Here is a 20,862-nt window from a genome sequence, read left to right as displayed (position 1 = left end):
TTTAATTCGTGTTCAAATTTAGCTATCTTAACTTTGGATTAACCGGTATAGCTGGTAACTTTTTTTTTATTTTTCACAGATAAAATTATAGATGATTTCTATTCTATGAAACAAAGACAAGCACAATTAAGATAACTAATCATTTGAATTTTTTTTGAACGACAATGATTTGAAAACTTTGAAGATTGATTTTTGCAAAGATCGATGTAGCTCCTATTTATACGATTTTCTTCTTTATCAAATTAATTTACATAGTTAATTATGATTATGTTATTCAGGTATACAAAAAATTTTAATATCTTATTAAGATGTAAACCCTTTTTATATTTTATTTTGACAAAAAAATCTTTTTTCATATAATTGAAAGTGGAACCCACTTTTAAATGGTCCATGCACCCCACTATAATGTCCTTCATCCGACACCGGCATATATAGGCCCTTGTGAAAAAGGGAAGGACGACGCTTAGCTGGAGAAGCATAGAAGTTCATGTTCATGATGTTCATTGTTTATATAGTTTTGACCATATACAAAAAATTGGCAAACCAACTGCAAAACCAAACTCTATCTCAAAAATGGTTACATAGAACCCTTTTTGAGAAATGAAATTATTTTGTGAAAAATACTCGTTCGATGACAAAAACACTCTCATTTTAGGTTATGATTATCCCATATAAAAAGCCCTTTTCACACCAGATGATCAAGAGGCCAAAAAGCTTTTATGACAAAAACTCACTGTAAAACCCGATATCATATTAAGTCTCTAAGTGACATAGAACACACGCACGACTGATGTTAAAAAAAAACATGTACCACACGAAAGTATAAATTACACCGAGCTTTATTTGTAGTTGAATGCGGTTTTTGTCCATAATCCCCCTCCTCCTCTTCTTCTTCCTATGTTCCCTTCCATCAGAATTGTTCAACTGCATCACATACTGATAAAAAAAGCAATAAAATCAGTATAAAATGTGAGGGAACAAAAACAGCATTCTAAATCAGAAAAAAAGTTTGAGGGGATGCTTCACATACTCCAAGTCTTTGGGATGAGCACCTGAGTTGCAACAACCATGCAACCAACAACCACCATTAACCCAAAGTAAAGCTGCAAATGTGAATCAAACACATACAATTAACACAAATGGTTGAAAAAGATGGAGAGAGAAAATGAAAAAAAGAATGAATCAGGAGTTAAGTATTTACCTCAGATTGGAAATAAGCAGTGACACCACCAAAGATTTTTGAAGCAAAATGTGACCAGAAGAAGATTGAAACACCAGAGGAAAGAAGAGCTCCAAGATAAAGAAACTCTCTACGCCTTGCTACCATGGCAGCGCCTGAGAAACAAGCAAATGCGATGGCAGCTCCTATGTATTCGCTCACCCACATGCTGCAAAACCAATAGAAATATACTTCAAGAAACATTAACGGGGTAAGTTGAGTAATATATATATATATATATATATATATATATATATATATATATATATATAATAATTAACAACAAGGAAAAGAACCAACCGTGTGTCAAAATCTTTGAATAATTTGACTACAGAAACAGAGGAGGCTCCGTAGAGAATGCAAAATAGGTAATATGTCATTAACCTTTTGTGCTGGAATAAGAATCCCATGAAGAATATATAAGGAATAATTAAGATTAATAAGATTTCAAGAAATCATTGGGTATATAAGGTAGAAGATAACTAGACAACTACCTCTTCCCATGGAGGAGTGGCGATCAACCAAAGCATACATTCAAATGTTGCCAAGGTGGTGAGAAAATATCCATTGTCCAATAGGATATGGAGATAAAACCCGAGTGCATCTGCTATTAAGAAGCAACATACTTTCGCATATCCCTGCAATCACATTATAGGAATTATATGTTAATTATCATATATTATATACATAAAAATCCCTGTATAAGCAAGATTTTATTTGATTGTTTTTATCATCATTAGTTTGTAGCACCACAAAACGAACAGCATTGTGACTTTAGAAAACAACGTAGTGCCAAAGACTGGAGACATGTGATTTGATATATATATATATATATATATATATATATATATATATATATATATATATATATATTTATTACAAAACGCAGAAATACTTCCTGTTGGAACATGCTCTACACAAGATCAAACATGCACTAATATTCACAGTACAAGAAAGAACATGCAATCTCAAGATGGCACAATTTTCTGTGTATTGCTCATTCATAGAAAACAGAAAAAATACACACAAAGTCCAACTCCTGCCAGAAGATAAACCCTACTCTATTTATACTAATAATCATGCTAAGAAAAAGGAAAACTATTAGCTAAAACCACAAAGATAGGACTACTAAGTCAACGTTTATTGAAACTCCACCAAACCAGGTCCTTCTTTGGACTAAGTCTTCATTATTAAACTTGTGCATAAAGAACCTGACCCATTCAAACCCGTAACCCGTATTCTACCTGAACCATCAAGATTAACCCAACACTTCCACAATCCACATGCACTTTGCAAACCAAGTAGTCAAAACCAGAAAGACTCAATTACTCAACGCAATCTGAATGACGAAATTGTTAAACCAAAAGAATCATATAAAAATTTCACGGATCAATTTTTATCCAAAACCACATTTATGATTTATATACTAAGCCATATGAGCCAGATTCCACAGAATATACAGTTTACAATTTACAAACCTGTTTTAGAGCAGTCTGAACTTCGGGAGAGATTTGACGAAAATCCTTGAGAGTATCGTAACTCGACAACAAGGATTCCATTGAAGTTGAACCTACGATGTGTGAAGAGATTTTGGTATTGAATAAGATGACTCTTAGAAGGAAAACGATGTGCCGTATTTATAGATGTTTTGTTATCGGGTAGACTTGTCATGATAGAATCTAATTATCAAATATTCAACTTGCAACAAACTATTTAGATAAATCTGCAAAATTGGTTCTTGTGGTATTCAAAAGATTATGGATAAAATCCAAAAGGTTAACTTGAATGTCCAAAATAAAAAAAAAATAATAAAAAATAATTTGTGGTTTAGTCCATTCCATCATGATCTGTTATTTAGAGCTGCTCCTGGTCTGTCTTTGACGCCATTTGAATTAATTAGATAGGATAAACACAAAAATTTAGAAAATGGAGGGGATGAAAGTGATATTTTACAAAGTAAAAAGTTGAAGGGATGAAAGTGACAATTTAAAAAATTGATTGTAGAAAATATCATTTTACAAAGTGTTTTAAAAGGTATAGGGGTGGAAAATATCATTTCTAAAAGTTGAGGGCGTAAATCGCCGGAAACATCCACCAACGCAGCCTTCTGATATATAGTATATAATTTATACTTATTTATGGAATCTACCACATAGTGACTATTTTACAACTCGATGAAAAGTCGCTTTTACGAACAAAATTGAAATAAAGTAAAACAAAACAAAAAACATCAATGAAATTTTCTTTTTTCCAAAATGGCAAAAAAAATGAGGGTGTTAATTTAGAAGTGGGTTTTGTTTTGTGTGTTCAGAATAAGATTTCATGGCGTTGAGATTGCGTAATTTAAGGAAAGGACATAAAAGAAAAGAACAAGAGATGAAATCATCGATATGTTGCAACATAATTGATTAATTGTTGAGGTATAGTTGGTATATATAGCTCTCGTCAAAGTACAAATTATTGTATCATATTCCTGATGCTGCATGCATGGGATCGACGTGTGTGAGAATGGGAGGCGTTCGAAAAGCATGCAAATCATTCATCTGCAAACATCGTCTCGGCAAAAAATCACGTGTGAAGAGCAAGGACAAACACCATCTCCAGGTTCCATTTCCATTTCCAATTCCCAACAAATTAATGATCATAACTTGTATCACATACACATTTAAAAAATCATTACAATTTTATTTGGTTATAAGAATCCCATAATTTAATTGCTTTATTAACAATAGCGATTTTAGCTATTGGTAAATTAAACAAGTTAACGTAAGCACATTCTTGTTGTGATTTGTGGGTTAGGAATCGTAAGTGTATTGCTATTATGGATAAAAGAAAAACTACATTAGGGTTTAACATTTTGTTTACATTGGATTATTTTTATTTACCATTTCTAAGCATGTTGGCAATGCGAACGGTTGGTGAAAGGTGGATGGGGTTAAATATACCTTTTCTCTAAATTATATTGTCTTTTTTTTTTTTGAAAGAGCTCTAAATTATATTGTCTATGTTGATAAAGAGTAAAGTATAAAAGTACGTTGTTAGATTCGCCAATTTATGGTATTAACGATTTTACATATGGTTAAATACATTTTAGGTTGACTTGGAGAGGGATGTTCATGAAACCGAAAGTCTTATCTCACCTAGAGTCTCAGTTCCAAGACTTTCAAGAACCGCAAGCACTGGTTTTTTACCTAAAGCCTCCTTGTTCAATGTCAACCCGGCAAGGAACAATTCAACAATCTTGTATTCCGATGTTAACGGGCTTCGAAAGCCTCCCGATACTGTGAAGCGACTCGAGTGCACCCTCGAAGACTTGTGTTTTGGTTGCATCAAGAAGGTCTACATCAAACGAGACGTAGTTACAGACGACGGGTATGCATGTATTTATATCAAGATTAGTAATACATGACACAGCCTAACAGGTAGTACTGCATTTGGCATATCGAGACTGATGTAGTGTTTATGTCACATTATCTTGTTTAGGCAAGTAATACAAGAAGATGAAGTGCTAACGATAAACGTAAAACCGGGATGGAAGAAAGGAACAAAGATCACATTGGAGGGAAAGGGAAACCAAAATTCACCGACTTGCATTGCGGATGTAACATTTGTGATTGACGAGAAACGACATCCCGTTTTTAAAAGAAATGGAGACGATTTAGAAGTAGCCATCGAGCTTCCTTTAGTAGATGCATTGACCGGTTGTACAGTTACCATACCTTTTTTAGGTGGTCAAGAATCACGTTTGACCATCGATGATCATGTCATTAACCCGGGTTACACGAAAACAATCGAAGGAGAAGGCATGTGTTTGCTTAAAGAACAAGGAAAGAGAGGAAACTTGAACATCAAGTTTTCGGTTCAGTTTCCACAGAATTTGACCGAAGAACAACGATCCGAGTGTTTTAATATCTTACAAGATTCATGCTAATCCTATTTAGATTTAAGTTCATTTCCTTTTCATTCTCATTAGTCTTTTTTGTCGATCTGGTTTCAGTTTCAAACCTGTAAGCTTTATTGTTTGTATCTGCTTTCTGCTTAAAGATGTGCAACTTGTATCATACAGATGAATTCACATGTTTTTGTTTGTAACGATGTTGTACAAATGTAAAGATAACGGAAACATTTTAACTTTTTAACAGAAATGAAAGCAAACGGGTTGTGAAAATTACGGATTTACATTTACGAAAAGCCGAAAAGAGCGCGAATGATGCCAAATATACTGCCATCTAAAAGAGCTTTCAGAAGCCTAAGCTTGCCAGCTGTGTATGGTGGGTATCTTGCTGGAGCATCTCCCAAAAAACTTCTATGTAAAACTGCTTTTTTATGGGTAAAAGCATCAAATGAGAATTTGCCATGGTATGCCCCTGTGCCACTTTCCCCCACTCCACCAAATGGCAATGTGTCCACCATAAGCTGCATAATAACAAAACCCAAAATGAGGACATTTTTGTCATTTGCATAAAGTAATGGTAAAAGATGACTAGTAGTGTGGTACGTGTAAGGAAATGTCATTAACGACTATGGCTCCAGAAGAGATGTTGCTGACAAAATCCTGTTTGAGTTGCTTGTTGTTGGTAAATATGTATGCTGCAAGAGGCTTTGACCTTGAGTTGATAAAGTCAATGCCATCTTCAATTTTTTCAACCTACCAGAGGGTAAGAAAGTAAATTTATTCGAAAATTTTAACCGGGTGAGAATTTACTGTGGCTGGTAATTATTTTTTTTTACCGTTACTACAAGAAGTAAAGGACCGAATATCTCTTCATGCATAATGAGGGAATCTTCCTCCGCATCCAGAACAATAGTTGGAGCAATTTTCCTAAAACGACAGACAAAAAACATCATGACTTAATCAGGTAATTAAGTAATTTTTAACAAAATAAAGTATCGAAAACATGAAATAAAACTCACAGGCTACTCTTGTCTGTTTGACCTCCATGAACTATCTTTCCAGAAACCCTATCATCATCCAATAGCTTTGACAACCGAGCAAAGTGATTGGAGTTCACAACTCGAGATATATCCGGGGAATTCAGAGGATCCTCCCCATAAAATTTCACCAACTCATGTTTTATAGAGTCTATCTGTACACATGATTAAAATATGCTTTTAATGCGTTGTTTGTTATGTCAGTCTGACAGATTGTACTGTGTTTGACATGCATTGGATTGGGACTAGACTGAGACTGATATCAACGGAGCACCCAAAAAGGTGGGGGACTGGGACTCCCTCTCGATACCTCGTCTATGTAAAAGACGAAAATGCCCTCCGTATCTTCATCACCGAAAATAACCTTAAAAAGCTTGTCTAATCATGTCTGTTCAAGTCTTGTCCCGTGTAACACGGGACATGATTGGACGTGACTAGACAAGCGTTTTAAGGCTATTTTCGATGATGAAGATAAGGAGGGCATTTCCGTCTTTTACACAAACGAGGTATCGAGAGGGAGTCCTGGTCCCACCTTGTAAATGATTTAGGGTTGTTAAAGAAACATACGTACCAACTTGGGAGCAAATTGTTTTGTTGTTATTATGTAATCAGGAGCAACACAAGCTTGTCCATTGTTGCATGCCCATTTACCTCCAATTATACGCCTTGCTGTCACCTATAAAAAGTAGGGGTTTTCTATAAGTACCCCCTTTCTTTTCCAATTCCACCCTCCTTGATTTGATTTTTTGTCTTTTGTTGTTTTTTTTTGTTTTTTTCCTATTTTGTTTTTTTGTTGTTTTTAATTCTTTTTTAATTATTATTATTATTATTATTATTATTATTATTATTATTATCATAAATTTCGCACAAAATTTTAACATTCGGAAGACATTATAAATTCAAACGGCTATATAAAATTGGTTTTTAAATATTTTTTTTATATTTTTTAATTACGGACAAAAAAGTCGTTCGAATTTTATAATGTCGTGCGAATTTATAATGTTTACCGAATTTTAAAATGTCATCCGAATTTAATAGTAATAATATTAAAATATAAAATAAAAAGAAAAAAAATCAAAAACAAAAAGGAAAAAAAAAATGTCAAATCAAAAGTAAAAAGTTGATTTGATTGATGTTAGGGGGGGTAAAATTGGTTAAGGGGGTACTTATAGCACAACCCATTTAAAAGAAAAAAAAATGGATATTTAACTTAACCACAAAAAAAAAAGCCCAGAAGGTATGGGGGGACTTAAGTGTAAATAAGAAAGTTCCCTACAGTTAAGTCAATGTTTGAGTCAACCACAACAGGAGATTTGCCTCCAAGTTCCAAGACTACAGGTGTCAGATGTTTTGCAGCAGCAGCCATGACAACTCGCCCAATTCTCCCATTCCCTGAAAAGATTCAAAAGGGTAAAATGGTCATTTACTATTTATTCAGACTGTTAAAAGGGAAGACTCATAGAAAGACCTGTATAGAAGATTTTATCCCATTTTTGTTCCAGAAGTGCAGATGTTTCAGGAACACCACCTTCAACAACTTTTATAGCCGAATTATCCAGATATTCTTCTAGAAGGTTTTTCAGCAATGAAGACATGGCTGGAGCAATTTCTGAGGGCTTCAGAACAACAGCATTCCCAGCTGCAATTGCTCCTATCACTGGATCAACAGATAACACTGCAAACAAAAGACGTAAATGCCCTCATCCTCATCATTGAAAACACCCCTAGAAAACTTATCCAATCATGTCCGGTGTGTGTAAAAGACATGAAACAAATGTGACAGATACGGAAGAAAACCAAGTCAAGAACATACAGAAAGGATAGTTCCATGCTGAAATGACCAAAACAACCCCCAAAGGTTCTGGGACTATTTCTGCTGATGAAGGAAAAGTGCTTAAAGTAGTTTTCACCTGCAAAGAATTATCAAGATATATACATTATATAAACTTCCCTTTTAAAAGTACATGAAAAGTTTTATGCCATTTAAAATCCAAAAACAGTTACTTTTTCTGGTTTCATCCACTCTTTAAGTTTCTTCAGTGACAGCTTGCATGAATTTTTTATCAGAGCAATCTGCATTATAAAGCAATAGAATGATCTATTTCAGTAAAGGATAGAATATCTTAAATTATAATATTAATATGTAGAAGCTTTACCACACCAATATTATAACAACCACAATATATTCAACTATGCAAGTTTCATATTGAATTGTGTTATGAAACTTTGTTGCATAAGTTGATAAAAAGAAAAAAAAGGTGAAACGTTGTTTCATATATTGGTAAAAAGGTGAAACATTGCATAAAATAATTAGAATATAACCATCATCACAGGTTTGAGACTGAAAATAATCAACAATGCAACTGTTAATATTATTGTTACAACTATATTAGGTGGCCTCCATATCTTAAATGATGTCCTGCCTATGGTTTAAGAATCGTTCAAGAGTAGTTGCAAAACAATAATTTCCTTTTGATTTCTAGAAGATGTTAAATTCAAAGGCTGAATCATATTTTCAACAAACCATCAAATTTAAAAAATCTGATTTTTTTATTCATAAATAATACAGAAATGATTAGATGGTTAGAGATAGCACATCTGCAAAATATGAGCGTCTTTTGGTTCTGTACAAATAGTAGCCTCAGTAAGCTGCTACACCATGGATAACAAAATCAATTAGTACAAAAAAAGGACATATCTACTTTAAAAAAACACAAAAGAATTCATCAATATAGGGAACTTCAAAATTCAGCATTTAATGTATTCACCAACTAAAAGAATTGAGCAATTAATTCCTGGAGGAAAAACAGAGCATCAGTGTGTCTGTAATATACTCATGATAAAAGAGTTCATATTGAATTTTGACTCACAAATGAGTTGTTAAAACCATTTTTGTACAAGTAAAATCAACTAGTAAACTACTACTCAAATAAGATTGAATTCAAAAAGTTTTTAGGTCAATTTGGTTTTGGATTGCATTTAATTGTAGTTTGAACCTCGAAAATCGAATGAACTTTTTTGCAGGAGAAAGTGAGTGTACATACTAGCTGGAACACAGACACACGCACATGTCATGTATGAATTTATTACACAACCAGATCTAATCAATTACACTCCCAATCAACCAAAGAATTCCGTACGTAATCAATATACTGAAATCGAAACCTATATGTAGGCAGGTAGAGCATCAATAAAATCAAAACCTAAAAAAAAATTGACCTCATGGATGAAAGCTTCCATCTCAGGCTTCGAGAGGTCAGAGAATAAAGCATCGCAAATCTGCTTATCGCGCTCTTCCACCATCTTCAACAAGCTCTTCAACTGTTTCACTCTCCATTCGTAGCTCTTCGTTTTTCCAGCGACAACAGTGCCTCTCAACTCCTTGACTAAACAGTTAGCAGCCTCTGTATCGAATGCGGAATTCTTCACTTGTTCTTCGGAAGCCATTGTTGTGGTCAATATCGATCTGAGTAGAATCGTCGCAGTTATATATAGATAAAACCAAAGGAGGTGACGTGAGGACGACTGTTTAGGTATAGTAGTTTACCAGCGGAATGAGGAAGCGTAAAGTATAAGAAAAAAGGATCGATGGTGACGCCGATTGCCGATAGCCGGTGGGTTTTTGCGTTGACGATAAGAACTAACAGTTTGTGTATATATTATAAAATATAAAATGCTTTTTTTGGTAGATTGTAACGCTTTATTAACTGGTTTTTAACTCTAATGTGATTAGCATTAAGTGTAAAATATTTTCTTTAATAAGCACATTAAATTAAATTTATATTTGGATATTTAGTTAAGAAGTTGAGAGATTTGTAAGATATACATAAAACTATTAATAATTATCTGATTTTCGAATTATTAAATGATAAATGATTTTCAAAGTTTGGTTGTAACTTGTAATGGTCCTTTTACCAACTTTGGTTGATGTCAATACAAATGTACAATTGAACCAAATAATTGAATCAATCCTAAAGTCACATTCATTTTAGGAACACGTAGGTCGAAAGTGAGGCATAAGTTATTACTTATTAGATAGCTTTTTAACATAATTGTACCCAACATGTGTCACATACCAAGATTTAAACCAACCACTTGTCCCTCTAGCTACGTATAGTTTATATATTCGATGTGACTTGATCTCTTCCATTAACATCCCTAACATTTCTCATTATTTTTATTGCAAGGAATAGTATGAACATTTAATTTAAGACGGTAATTCATGAAATAAAGATGAAGATAACCTCTTTGGTGAAGATATTGCGACATTGACATTGTCGCAATGCAGTGACATTATCGCAATACACGATCATTGCTTTGGAAGGCGAAGAATGTAATTTTAATAGAAGGTTGCAAAGCCAACAAGTTTTGATACCGTATTGACGACCCCATAATATTACTCTCATATTGGATTAAGGGATGCCACATTCTCCTTTTGAGGACCATTATAGCAAATTACTACCCATAATCAAGCATTATCCATATGTTGAGTGTCAGGATGAGGATCATCCTCAGTCGGCATCTAAATAGCATTAAGACATATATTAGAGAAGACATCAACCTATAATTTGTGATCAATGGTACCTCCAAACATCAGAAAAGAATGTGCTTGAAATCTATGATCAACTGTACCCCAAACATTCCAAAGAATGTGATTAAAATCTATGATCAACGGTACCCCAAAACATACAAATGGGTTGTCATATGAAGAATTTGTTTATATTCGTTTAACATCTTAAGAACAAGAACAAAAATATTCGTTAGTTTTTTTTTTTTATTCATTTACAGCCCTATGAGCACTAAGTTGAAAAATAATTTAGTTCGTTGGCTTCACAACCTATTACTTGTATTAGTTCAATATTCTCTTCTTTCTATTATCTTGCTAATAGTAGTAAAATTTCTTTTATTCAAAAAAATACATAATGCTGCCAACTTTCTTATTTTCACAAATGTCAAATCATTAAAGTATAATTGCCTACAATGAACCATACAAAGCAACACGAGGATAGCGAATTAACTATAATCAGTTAACATATTATAATTTTAAATATTCATTAGTTTTTTTTAATAATACAAATACATTTCTTAATTAAATTATATATCAAAGTCAAGGTTTATCACATGAGTAAATGGTGAAATGGAAGAGTCATTTCCAAATGAAGAAATAAAGCAAGCAGTTTGGGATTGTAAGAAAGATAAATCATATTGTCAATATGGATTTTTAATTGAGTCCATTAAAGAGTTTTGGGGTTGATTGTTGGGATTGTAGGAAAGACAAATCATATTGTTAATATGGATTTTTATTTGAGTCCATTAAAAAGTTTTGGGGGTTGATTGGGAATGATTTCCTAATTTTATAATCTGAGTGTGTTCCCGCGAGGTTTCAACTCATCTTTTATTGCTCTCCTCCTGAAAGTTTAAGAGCCGGAGGAAATAAAAGATTGTAGACCCATTAGCCTAATAGTTTGCAAATACAAAATCATTGGCAAATGGTTAACTTATAGATTACATGAAGAAATTAGTCACATTGTTAGTTTCAAACAATTGGCTTTTATAAAAGGTCGTCAAATTTTTGATGTTCAGTAGTTGATGTTGTATCACATTTGATGTTGAATGAGCTCATTGCTTGGCGCAAAAAAAAACATCATAAACAACTTTTGGTGTTTAAAGTTTAATACAAAATAGCTTATGGCTTTTTATGTAGGGATTATTGGGATGATGGGTAAAAAAATGGGTTTTGGTGAGAAATGGTGTGGATGAATCCATGGTTATATTTACTCTTTTATGGCTTCGGTGTTGGTTAATGGAGCTCCTACCGAAGAGTTTCATATGTCTTAGACAATGTGACCCTCTATCTCCAATTTTTTTTATTCTTGTTGCGGAAGGTTTGCATGTGATGGTCAAAGAAGCTACTAAAAAATATGTGTTTAAAGGTGCGGTTTTTGGGTTAGAAGACATGAGATTATCTCACTTTTCTTTACAGATGATGCCATTTTTATGGGAGAGTTGTCCATCCAGAATTCGAAAAAATATTATTTGTCTTTTGCGATGTTTTGTCTTAACTTGAGGGCTTAAAATCAACCTAAGTTGATTGACATTGGTATAGAGCTCAATTAGGTTGAGCATATGGTGAATATATTAGGTTTAAGGCCTTACGTCTTCCTTTTACTTATCATGGGCATCATGTTGGGTTGAATATGTCTATAACTGAAAGTTGGAAACCAAAGGTTGATAAATTTTTAGCTAGACTTACCAATTGAAAAGTTAAGCTTCTTTCGATCAGCGGTCGTCTCACAATTATAAAGTATATTCTTGGAAGCACTGCGACTTACTTTATAACTTTGTTTCACGATCCTTAGGATATTGTTGATACTCTCGAATATCTTTGAGCAACAATTTCTATGTGGGGGTGGAGGTAAGAGAAAGGGAGCTTACTTGGTTAAGTGGAAACAAGTCACGGAAAGTAAAGATAATGGAGGATTGGGAGTCAGAAGCATTTATGCCTTAAATATAGCGATTTTGTTTAAATGGAAGTGATGTTTTTTTTGTAAGAATCATATATGTTGTGGGTTCAAGTAGTTAAAAATATTGATGACCAAGATGAGCATTGGAATGGTTATATTCCAACGGGTCATCTGGGGGCTTTGTGTATGGATATCTTGAGATCCGCTAAACAACTTAATGAGAATAATATGGATCTTCACAGTTTTTGCTTAAGCAAAGTGGGTGATGGGACTCTCACTCGATTTTGGACCAATGTTTGGCTTAGAGAAAGTACTTTGCAGTTTCGTTTCCTGAGATTGGCCTGTTTAGATAATAATAAGCATGTGCTTGTTGAAGATTGGCTTCTAATAGATATTTGTCTTACTTGTCTTCGTTGACAATCGAGAGGAGTCTCGAGCTTAACCACTAGATCGATATTTATAATCTTTTAATTACATGATATTACTTTATCGCAGAATTCAGACATGAGGTGTTGGGAGGTAGACCATAGTTGTTAGTATTCGGTAAGCTCTGCTAGACATTGGAATTATGACAACATGCTTCCCTTAGGTCAGAAGAAGTTTAGAAGGAAGAACTTCATGTCCATCAAGGTTAATGTTTTGTCTTGGAAGAATATGTTGAACAAAATTTCAATCAAACATAACCTTGATAAAAAAAGGGTATGATATTGATTCTCTTTTAGGTAACATTTGTGACCATAATAAGGAAGACAAAAATCCATACTTTTTCCATGTGTAACTTAACATACGACGTTTGGATACGTATTGCAAGATGGTGGTGGATCGATGTGCCTCAAATTATTAATTATAGTGAATGGTGTGCATGAGAAGATCAATGGATGATATCTTCCAAAGCAAGAAAATGTCTTCATGCGGTTTGTCTCACGGTGTTTTGGGCGATTTGGAGATTTTGTAATGACTCCACTTTTGGAACGGTGAAACCAAAATAGGCGACTATTTACGACTCTATAGTTTCTCAGCCTTTTTTTTAGATTTATAATAGGAGTAGCAAATGCAAAATTAATTGTGTTAGTTGGCTTGTAGACCAAATTAATTCTCGCTATAAATTCTATGTAATTGGTTACCTGTTTCTCAGGACTTGAACCTTCGACCTCAAGGAGGGAGGGTAATACCAAATAACGCTAGGCTAGAAAACATTTTGTATCTGTAACCGGTCTATCTTTAATTTCATCCCGTGTCTCAAATATTCTCGTTTGCCTAGTCATACGCTACACGATTCCTAGTATTAATATCATTAGTTTTTAATAAAAGCTAAATAAAATTGAATCATATACACCTCTAAAGCAAATAACCAAATAGATATTTATAATTTAATAAAAAAAGATCAGATTAAAGATATAGCAATTATCATAATACATTCTAGAACATAAATATATATATTGCAACGTCAATGATACGACAAATCGATCTTTTGTCCGATTTGGTTTTGCATTTATGCGTTCAGCCTTATATAGAGATAGTATGATATTACTTATATATACGTATTGATACAATGATTATTTATTAAGATATGTTTCTTTGAAATTATTCAACTAATAATGCGTTAATGCGTTTAATCTATTCAGACCGTACTTTTTTAATAAACAATTGACAATGATTTGAATGTTAATACTTTGAAGATGCGATTCTTGACGAGTTATTCTAAATACACGATTAAAATCCTATATACATTTGACAACAAAAGTCATTAACGTTCAACTCTGATTTTAATATATTTTATCATTAGTTGTGAGACCCGTATATCATATGGGTTGATTAAAACATAATGTTAAATAGGAGCGATTAAATGAGAAGTTTATTTGAATTTGAAATATGAAATAAGTGAAAATTATGAGAAAAAAAACATGCAAAAAATAAGTTAATTAAAATTATGTGTTTAATTGTCAGACCCGTGTACTAAACGAGTTATTATAACAAAATGTTAAATACAAAGGTTTGAAGTGTAAATTTATTTGAAATTGAAATTTCAAATTAATAGTCATTATGGTAGGTTTAATTTATAGAAACTAAATTAATGATATATTGGAAATGAATAATGAAGTAAATGACAAGTGGAAAATAAATATATCTCAAAATTATGACATGTGGCCAATTGAATGAGAGAATGACAAGTGGCAATATGATTTTTATTTATTATAGTAGATTTTTCATTTAATACCCTTTACTTCCTATTAAAGTATTAAAATCTGCCTTTAACTTTTATAGTTTTTTTTTTTTGTTTATTAATTAGATTATGACCCGCGTTAAACGCGGGAGCGTATAAAAAAACATAGAATTATAAACATATATTACATCATAGGAAGCATGACAATTAAAAGTACATTACCATAGCTAATTTAAATTCATTAACATACATTACAATAGCTATTTTAACCTCATAACAATTAAAAGAATAAATAAAAAAAAACTAATAAATCACAAAGTAATATAAAATATTTAAATAGTTCATTACAAAAAGCAACTATGTTCGAATGCAAATTAAAATATATATAATCACTAATATCTAATTGGCATAGTCACTCTATCAAAATCAGAACGGATTGAAAAAACTTGTTGAGAAGGATGTGCCGGAACCACATACTCAATCGTATTTTCGTTAAAGAAATATAAGGTATTGTTTCTATAATCCCACCATTCATGTGGACCTTCATTGTAGTTACTAACATCTACTTTAACCTACCGATTGTGAATGAAAACCCAAATAGTCCACAAACGATCTCCACTTACAGAGAAATATCCCAATTTTCCGTGAAACTTGATCAGTCTCGATGCATACGGTTTGAAGTCATTAATAATAGAAGGTGCAAATATGAGTATATGTTCTTCTGAATAAATATCAAATCGCAATATGGTATCATTAGATAATAAGAAGTAAACGACACCGCCACTTGTAACTGCCTCATCAGAAACAGGAAAAACAGATGATGGTAACTGGATATTTTGAAACTCCCTCCATTGCCATGTAGTAGATGAAAACAATTCTATCTTGTAGTAATCGTAGTCCACTTTTTCCTTAAGCATATCACTACAAATAAAATAACATATAAGTAAATAATAAAGTAAATTAATAACATAAAATATACTACATATAAACTCTTACGATGGCTTTGTATATGACAATCGAATGACCTTGAAATGTAACGGGTTCGAACTGATAACTACCAAAGCAAACTTTACCACAGTGTATTCAGAGGTCGGAAACGGTATCCATTTGAAATCTGTAGTCGTTGGTTTGATAACAAATAAAATCTTTGAAACGTATTCATTTGGATCATAGGATTCAACAAGAAGGAGTCCGCACAAGGATGATGCTAAAATAGTACAAGTATGTGGTAGCCAATCAATGTCAAGATTGTTGTTAGCAGAAGACGGAACAAACTGACGCTCTATATTTCTCCATGTTTTTTTTTGTTGAACGATAATTCCACAAACGACATTATTTCTACGGTTGTAGTTATGAAGAACATGGTTGTTGTGTGTTAGATTTCCATAATATTTATTTGTACAACGTATAGTAGCAAATGTTTGTAATGATGTTCGTGAAATAATTTCAATAATTAGTTCAGAAGTCAATAACGATAACTGCAAAAGAAAGAAATAATAAGATAATAATATTAGAAAAACTTAAAATTTAATCTTTTACGCCATACAAATTGAAATGATAATAAGTATAATGTTTGTAGTATTGACGGTAAAGAATTTTACCCGATCCATTTTCAATATTTTTTTCAATTCTTCAATGATCGTATTGTTAGACGTGATCCTTGAGATAGCATAACCTTCTGTTTTGTTCTTCAAATTGTCATGTGAAATTTAAATTTTGAACGCCATCTTTTTCTCCAATAGTATATTCAGAGCAGATGGATAAATTTCGTTATTACCATCCTAAAAAAAGAACGTTTATAAAAATAGATATACGAAATAATAAATTTGTTTTATGTAAATGAAGTTAATATGTATAACCTCATAAAACTTATAACCAACTCTTGTGCGTTTTTTTATAAGCTTCTTTGCGTCAGAATCATATAAAATAAGTGACACCGAACCGGTAATATCTTCAACTATAATGGTGATTTTCAAACTGAAAACATTGATGTAAACAGATTTAGTAATATAAATTTATATAATTTAATAGAACAATATAATAATATTTATAAAAATAAGTTTCAAAACCTGGGAACAACAAAAATGACTTTGTTCATGCAGCTTGAAGTGTTAGAATAAAAAACTTCTTTATCTTGAAACTGATCATCATGGATTAAAATTTGTTTTACGACTTTCTGTTGACATCTAGTACAAGTAAAATAATACCATTCCCCTTCAGCACATACTTACTTAATCGTACCGACAACAATTAAAGTTTTTTCCTAAAAAATGTTAATGGAAGTTTAAATTTTAGTATAAAATAATAATAATCAAGGATTAAGATATAAATAATACAAAACCAATTTTACATAATTTAGATATTGTAAATGAAAGTGATGTATATAAACCTGATGTACTTGTTGGAGATCAGCAATCCAATGGAAATCAAAATTATGAAGGAAATCTTCATTTTCAGAGTAGATGATCAATGACGAAGGGTTGCTACAATTAGCAATTGTGGTTTGAGCCATTTATCTGTTTGTGGACAAAATAATGATTGTTTGAAGTTAAATGTTTATTAAGTATAATGCTTAAACGAGACTTTTATAATATATATATATATATATATATATATATATATATATATATATATATATATATATATATATATATATATATATATATATATATATATATCAAACTTTATGCATGTATGGGTTTATGATTAAAGGTACAAAGCAAAAAAAATACAAATTTGTTGTTATAAAATGTGTAGTAAAAATAAATGTACAATGCATGGGCAATTTGGGAATGTTGGTATATATATTTTTATTTTGTCGTATTTTTACTATTATAAAAGAACAAAACATTTATGAATGTTTTATACTGAATTTACATAATAAAAAAAGAAAAAATATATATTATGAATTATGGCATACTGGTATGAAATAGCAATGTCTTTTTACCTTTAAACCATTAATAACAACATAGCTAAATATGCAATTTTTGGGATATCACGGTTATCAGATTTATGAATGCAAATTTGAAATTTGGAAAAAATAGATTCAAACTTAACTTTTTAAAATAGCATTGGTACCAACTAACATGTCTCATTTTTTCATGTGTCCAAGTAAAAACCTTGTGGATTATTAGCTAATAATTTGACATTTTATATTGTTAGATTTCTTTGCAATTTTTATAAAAAAAAATTCTCCCTAATTTTGTAAGTTTTTATATTTGGTTATGATCTCTATTTTGACATTTATTTAAGGAGAAAAGTTCTCTATTTTAGGTTTTTATATTTGGTTATGATCTTTATTGAATTGGAGAGATACAAACATACACGAATTGGATTGGTTACAGACAATGGCAAGTTTCTATATTCAACATCGATATCTATGACTAGGGGTGAACAAAAACTGCACCGCAACTAAAATTAACCGCATAAACCGCAACCGATTAACCGCAACCGTAATAAAAACCGATGGTGAGGTTTTTTGTTTTTCAAAAACCGCAAATTTGCGGTGCGGTGCGGTTATTAGTTTTCAAAAAACCGCAAAAAAACCGCACCGCACCGCATATAGTATATACAATTTTTTTATTAATTATTAATATATTAAATATTAAAAATAAGACAAGTTTCATGGATGAACGATTGATAAAATACTAGAAGACAAAAGTGTTGGTTTTTTGTGATGTTTAACTTTGAAAAATGGTGAAATTAGACAATTTTAATATATTCATTGTTAATTACTATTGATTTGACGTTTTTAAGATATTAGTTGCTTGTGATATAAGTTAATTGTCTTATACCTTATGGTTTTTTTTATTATTACAAGTAATATGTCTGAACTCTTAAAGTCGTTTGAGCTCCAAACTGTGGTTAAAACCACACAAAATAACCACACCAAATCCATGCGGTTAATAACCGCAGCACAGAAAAAACAAAACCGCACCGCAAAAATAACCGCCTAACCGCACCGCAAAAATAACCGCACCAAGCGGTTTTGAAAATGGATTAACCGCATTTGTGGTTAGTGGTGAGGTTTTGACTAATAACCGCACCGAACCGCACCGCGCTCACCCCTATCTATGACTACATTTCAATCTATTTTTGCTAAAATATAGTTAGATTTTGAAATTATGTACATCAGTTATGTATGTTGGCTTGTAGTTGAAGGGAAGTCATCAAGGAGCCTGAAACCATTTTTCTATCCACTGCAACATTCTTCGAAAATGCTTATTTCCTAATAACCACATACCCATGAAACTCATAGCAAGAGAATCCTCCATGAACTCCAGTTATCAACTCTTTAGTGATGAAAACAGTATGGAAGATGATTGGATAGATCAAGGAGAAGGAGATGACTCCATGGATTGACCTTGGGAAGGGGCAATTTTGTACCAAATGAACCCTTCAATCTACCACATTGAGTATTGCACAACCTTAGAAAGATTAGGATTAGGACATCTTTCTACTAATGTTTCAAGATCTCGAGCTTCTTTAATGGGATCACGTGTCACAAAGTCAGTGAAGGATTATCCACATAGAACACCTGTCTTGATATCCATGGATGTTACCAGAAAGAAGCACAACTTAAAGCTTGATGGGATCATACGAACAGTCATAACTCTTGGATGCAACAGGTATAGGGACATAATTTAAATACTTTTCAAAGTACAGAGACATAATTTGTAATTGTTTGTTCAAACTTTGATTGAAGTAATGGTGGATCTGCTGCTGATTGTGTGTTCTCTAATTTCTCAATTGTACTAAGTGAAGAGCCAATAGAAGAGCCTGAAACAATAAACATGGGAGTAATTTATGGTCAAAGTAAGGTCAATGGAACTGAAGAAGAAGAAGATGATGATTTAGCATCTGTTGACTTAGATGACTGGTTGTATTTCCCTCCTGAAGAGAAAGTGATAGACATGTCAAAGAATGTAAGAGACATGGTGCATCTGGAAATAAAGATCAATGCCATATGTGATCCGATGTGTAAAGGTTTGTGTCTCAAATGCGGTCAAAATTTGAATACAAGTAGCTGTAATTGTAGTCAACAGACCAATCGTGTAATCTTGTCTATGTTGAATTTCTATTTTATATAAAAATCAAATTTAGTATTTATCATTTTTATGTTTATTCCGTTAAAAATGTTAACTCTTCTAGCATCGAGATGATTTCGAATAATATGATATGTGTTTTCAATACTATGATATGGAAGCCGGGCAACAAAGTGTAATATCTTGTATTTTCAGTTAATTGAAAAAAGTATATATTGTTTTAGTGTTGAAAAGATTTTCTTTAACAAATTTGCATATTTATTTGTTTTTATTATTACATAAAATTGTTTGAATTGGTTATGATATACCTAATTGTATCTTATAAATAGATATCTTATACGTATTTAACTATTTAATATTTAAATGTATAAAATATCTATTTATAAGATAGAATAAATATTCTATTAAAACATGTAGCGAATTTGGCGTTGTATAGTTGGAAACAAAAAGAAACTTTAATAGCATTTAATTATTTAATTCTTTAAACGTCTAATGTGGACATGTTTATTTACAAAATCAAAAATTAAAATAAGACAACTAATTTACATTCGGTATAAAACAACTAATATATTAAGACAACCAATTTAGGGCTACTCACATTGATTTACAACCAAAAATCCTATCTTGAAAATGTCTTTACAGGAAGTGATCGAATCAGTACGCCTTGCCATAATGAATGTCTGTTGGAGATAGAGGTATGGCTCTCTTCTATTTTTTTTTAGACGGATATCGAACTCCTTCTTGGATTCAAAAAATACACTAGCTTGATAATTTGTTCCGAGGAATGCAAAATAGCTGGACCTCTTATTGAAGGGGGCTCTAACAATTTATTTATTTATTTATTAGAGCATCCTACTTTCATTTTTTCTTATTAATCTCTTGATATTGTAGGCAATGATTTTCAGTTGTCATTTCTAAATACTATCACGGATTTTCTCTCATAATGACATTTGCTTGTAACTCACTAAATAATAATACTATTACGAATTCTCTTTCATATCTTTCTAGTGTTGTTTTTAGTCAGGAGGATGGGCATTT

At 32.0% G+C, this 20,862-nt stretch overlaps 3 protein-coding genes and 1 pseudogene across 3 annotated transcripts; 2 read left to right on the top strand and 2 right to left on the bottom strand.

Moving 5' to 3' along the window:
• Window positions 1-651: 651 nt before the first annotated feature.
• On the bottom strand, window positions 652-2,823 carry LOC145121201 (bax inhibitor 1-like). Its single transcript, XM_079056984.1, has 6 exons — window positions 2,698-2,823; window positions 1,714-1,857; window positions 1,520-1,611; window positions 1,202-1,388; window positions 1,031-1,103; window positions 652-936 (listed from the first exon to the last, which is right to left on the bottom strand). The coding sequence occupies exons 1-6, from the start codon at window positions 2,776-2,778 to the stop codon at window positions 911-913; spliced, it is 603 nt and encodes a 200-aa protein (XP_078913110.1). The 5' UTR covers window positions 2,779-2,823; the 3' UTR covers window positions 652-910.
• An 826-nt stretch (window positions 2,824-3,649) lies between these two features.
• On the top strand, window positions 3,650-5,319 carry LOC145119367 (uncharacterized). The gene is made up of 3 exons (XM_079055012.1): window positions 3,650-3,823; window positions 4,314-4,591; window positions 4,703-5,319. Exons 1-3 carry the CDS (start codon window positions 3,707-3,709, stop codon window positions 5,148-5,150), a joined length of 843 nt encoding a protein of 280 aa, XP_078911138.1. The 5' UTR covers window positions 3,650-3,706; the 3' UTR covers window positions 5,151-5,319.
• On the bottom strand, window positions 5,211-9,810 carry ALDH3H1 (aldehyde dehydrogenase 3H1). Its single transcript, XM_079055011.1, has 11 exons — window positions 9,699-9,810; window positions 9,371-9,617; window positions 8,156-8,224; window positions 7,965-8,061; window positions 7,620-7,826; window positions 7,428-7,543; window positions 6,723-6,827; window positions 6,134-6,306; window positions 5,951-6,041; window positions 5,718-5,867; window positions 5,211-5,635 (listed from the first exon to the last, which is right to left on the bottom strand). The coding sequence occupies exons 2-11, from the start codon at window positions 9,596-9,598 to the stop codon at window positions 5,402-5,404; spliced, it is 1,470 nt and encodes a 489-aa protein (XP_078911137.1). The 5' UTR covers window positions 9,599-9,617; window positions 9,699-9,810; the 3' UTR covers window positions 5,211-5,401.
• A 9,214-nt stretch (window positions 9,811-19,024) lies between these two features.
• On the top strand, window positions 19,025-19,869 carry LOC145122332 (large ribosomal RNA subunit accumulation protein YCED homolog 1, chloroplastic-like; annotated as a pseudogene).
• The last annotated feature ends 993 nt before the right edge of the window (window positions 19,870-20,862 follow it).

Source organism: Lactuca virosa, chromosome 6 (genome assembly GCF_052849685.1).
Source record: "Lactuca virosa cultivar CGN04683 chromosome 6, Lactuca_virosa_CGN04683_v6, whole genome shotgun sequence".
In the NCBI taxonomy this organism is placed as follows: Eukaryota; Viridiplantae; Streptophyta; class Magnoliopsida; order Asterales; family Asteraceae; genus Lactuca; species Lactuca virosa.
Note: the sequence above shows the minus strand (reverse complement) of the source record. Positions and strands in the feature narration are given on the sequence as shown.

Excerpts from the sequence above, each read along its gene's own strand:
- LOC145121201 (XM_079056984.1), bottom strand. The coding sequence starts at position 2,778 with ATGGAATCCTTGTTGTCGAGTTACGATACTCTCAAGGATTTTCGTCAA. Across the intron at positions 1,858-2,697 it reads TTCAGACTGCTCTAAAACAG|GGATATGCGAAAGTATGTTG; the intron begins GTTTGTAAATTG and ends ATGTGATTGCAG. Across the intron at positions 1,104-1,201 it reads CTGCTTATTTCCAATCTGAG|CTTTACTTTGGGTTAATGGT; the intron begins GTAAATACTTAA and ends TCACATTTGCAG.
- LOC145119367 (XM_079055012.1), top strand. The coding sequence starts at position 3,707 with ATGGGATCGACGTGTGTGAGAATGGGAGGCGTTCGAAAAGCATGCAAA. Across the intron at positions 3,824-4,313 it reads AGGACAAACACCATCTCCAG|GTTGACTTGGAGAGGGATGT; the intron begins GTTCCATTTCCA and ends AATACATTTTAG. Across the intron at positions 4,592-4,702 it reads GACGTAGTTACAGACGACGG|GCAAGTAATACAAGAAGATG; the intron begins GTATGCATGTAT and ends TATCTTGTTTAG.
- ALDH3H1 (XM_079055011.1), bottom strand. The coding sequence starts at position 9,598 with ATGGCTTCCGAAGAACAAGTGAAGAATTCCGCATTCGATACAGAGGCT. Across the intron at positions 8,225-9,370 it reads TGGAAGCTTTCATCCATGAG|ATTGCTCTGATAAAAAATTC; the intron begins GTCAATTTTTTT and ends TTTATAATGCAG. Across the intron at positions 7,827-7,964 it reads AGCATGGAACTATCCTTTCT|TGTTATCTGTTGATCCAGTG; the intron begins GTATGTTCTTGA and ends TTTTGTTTGCAG.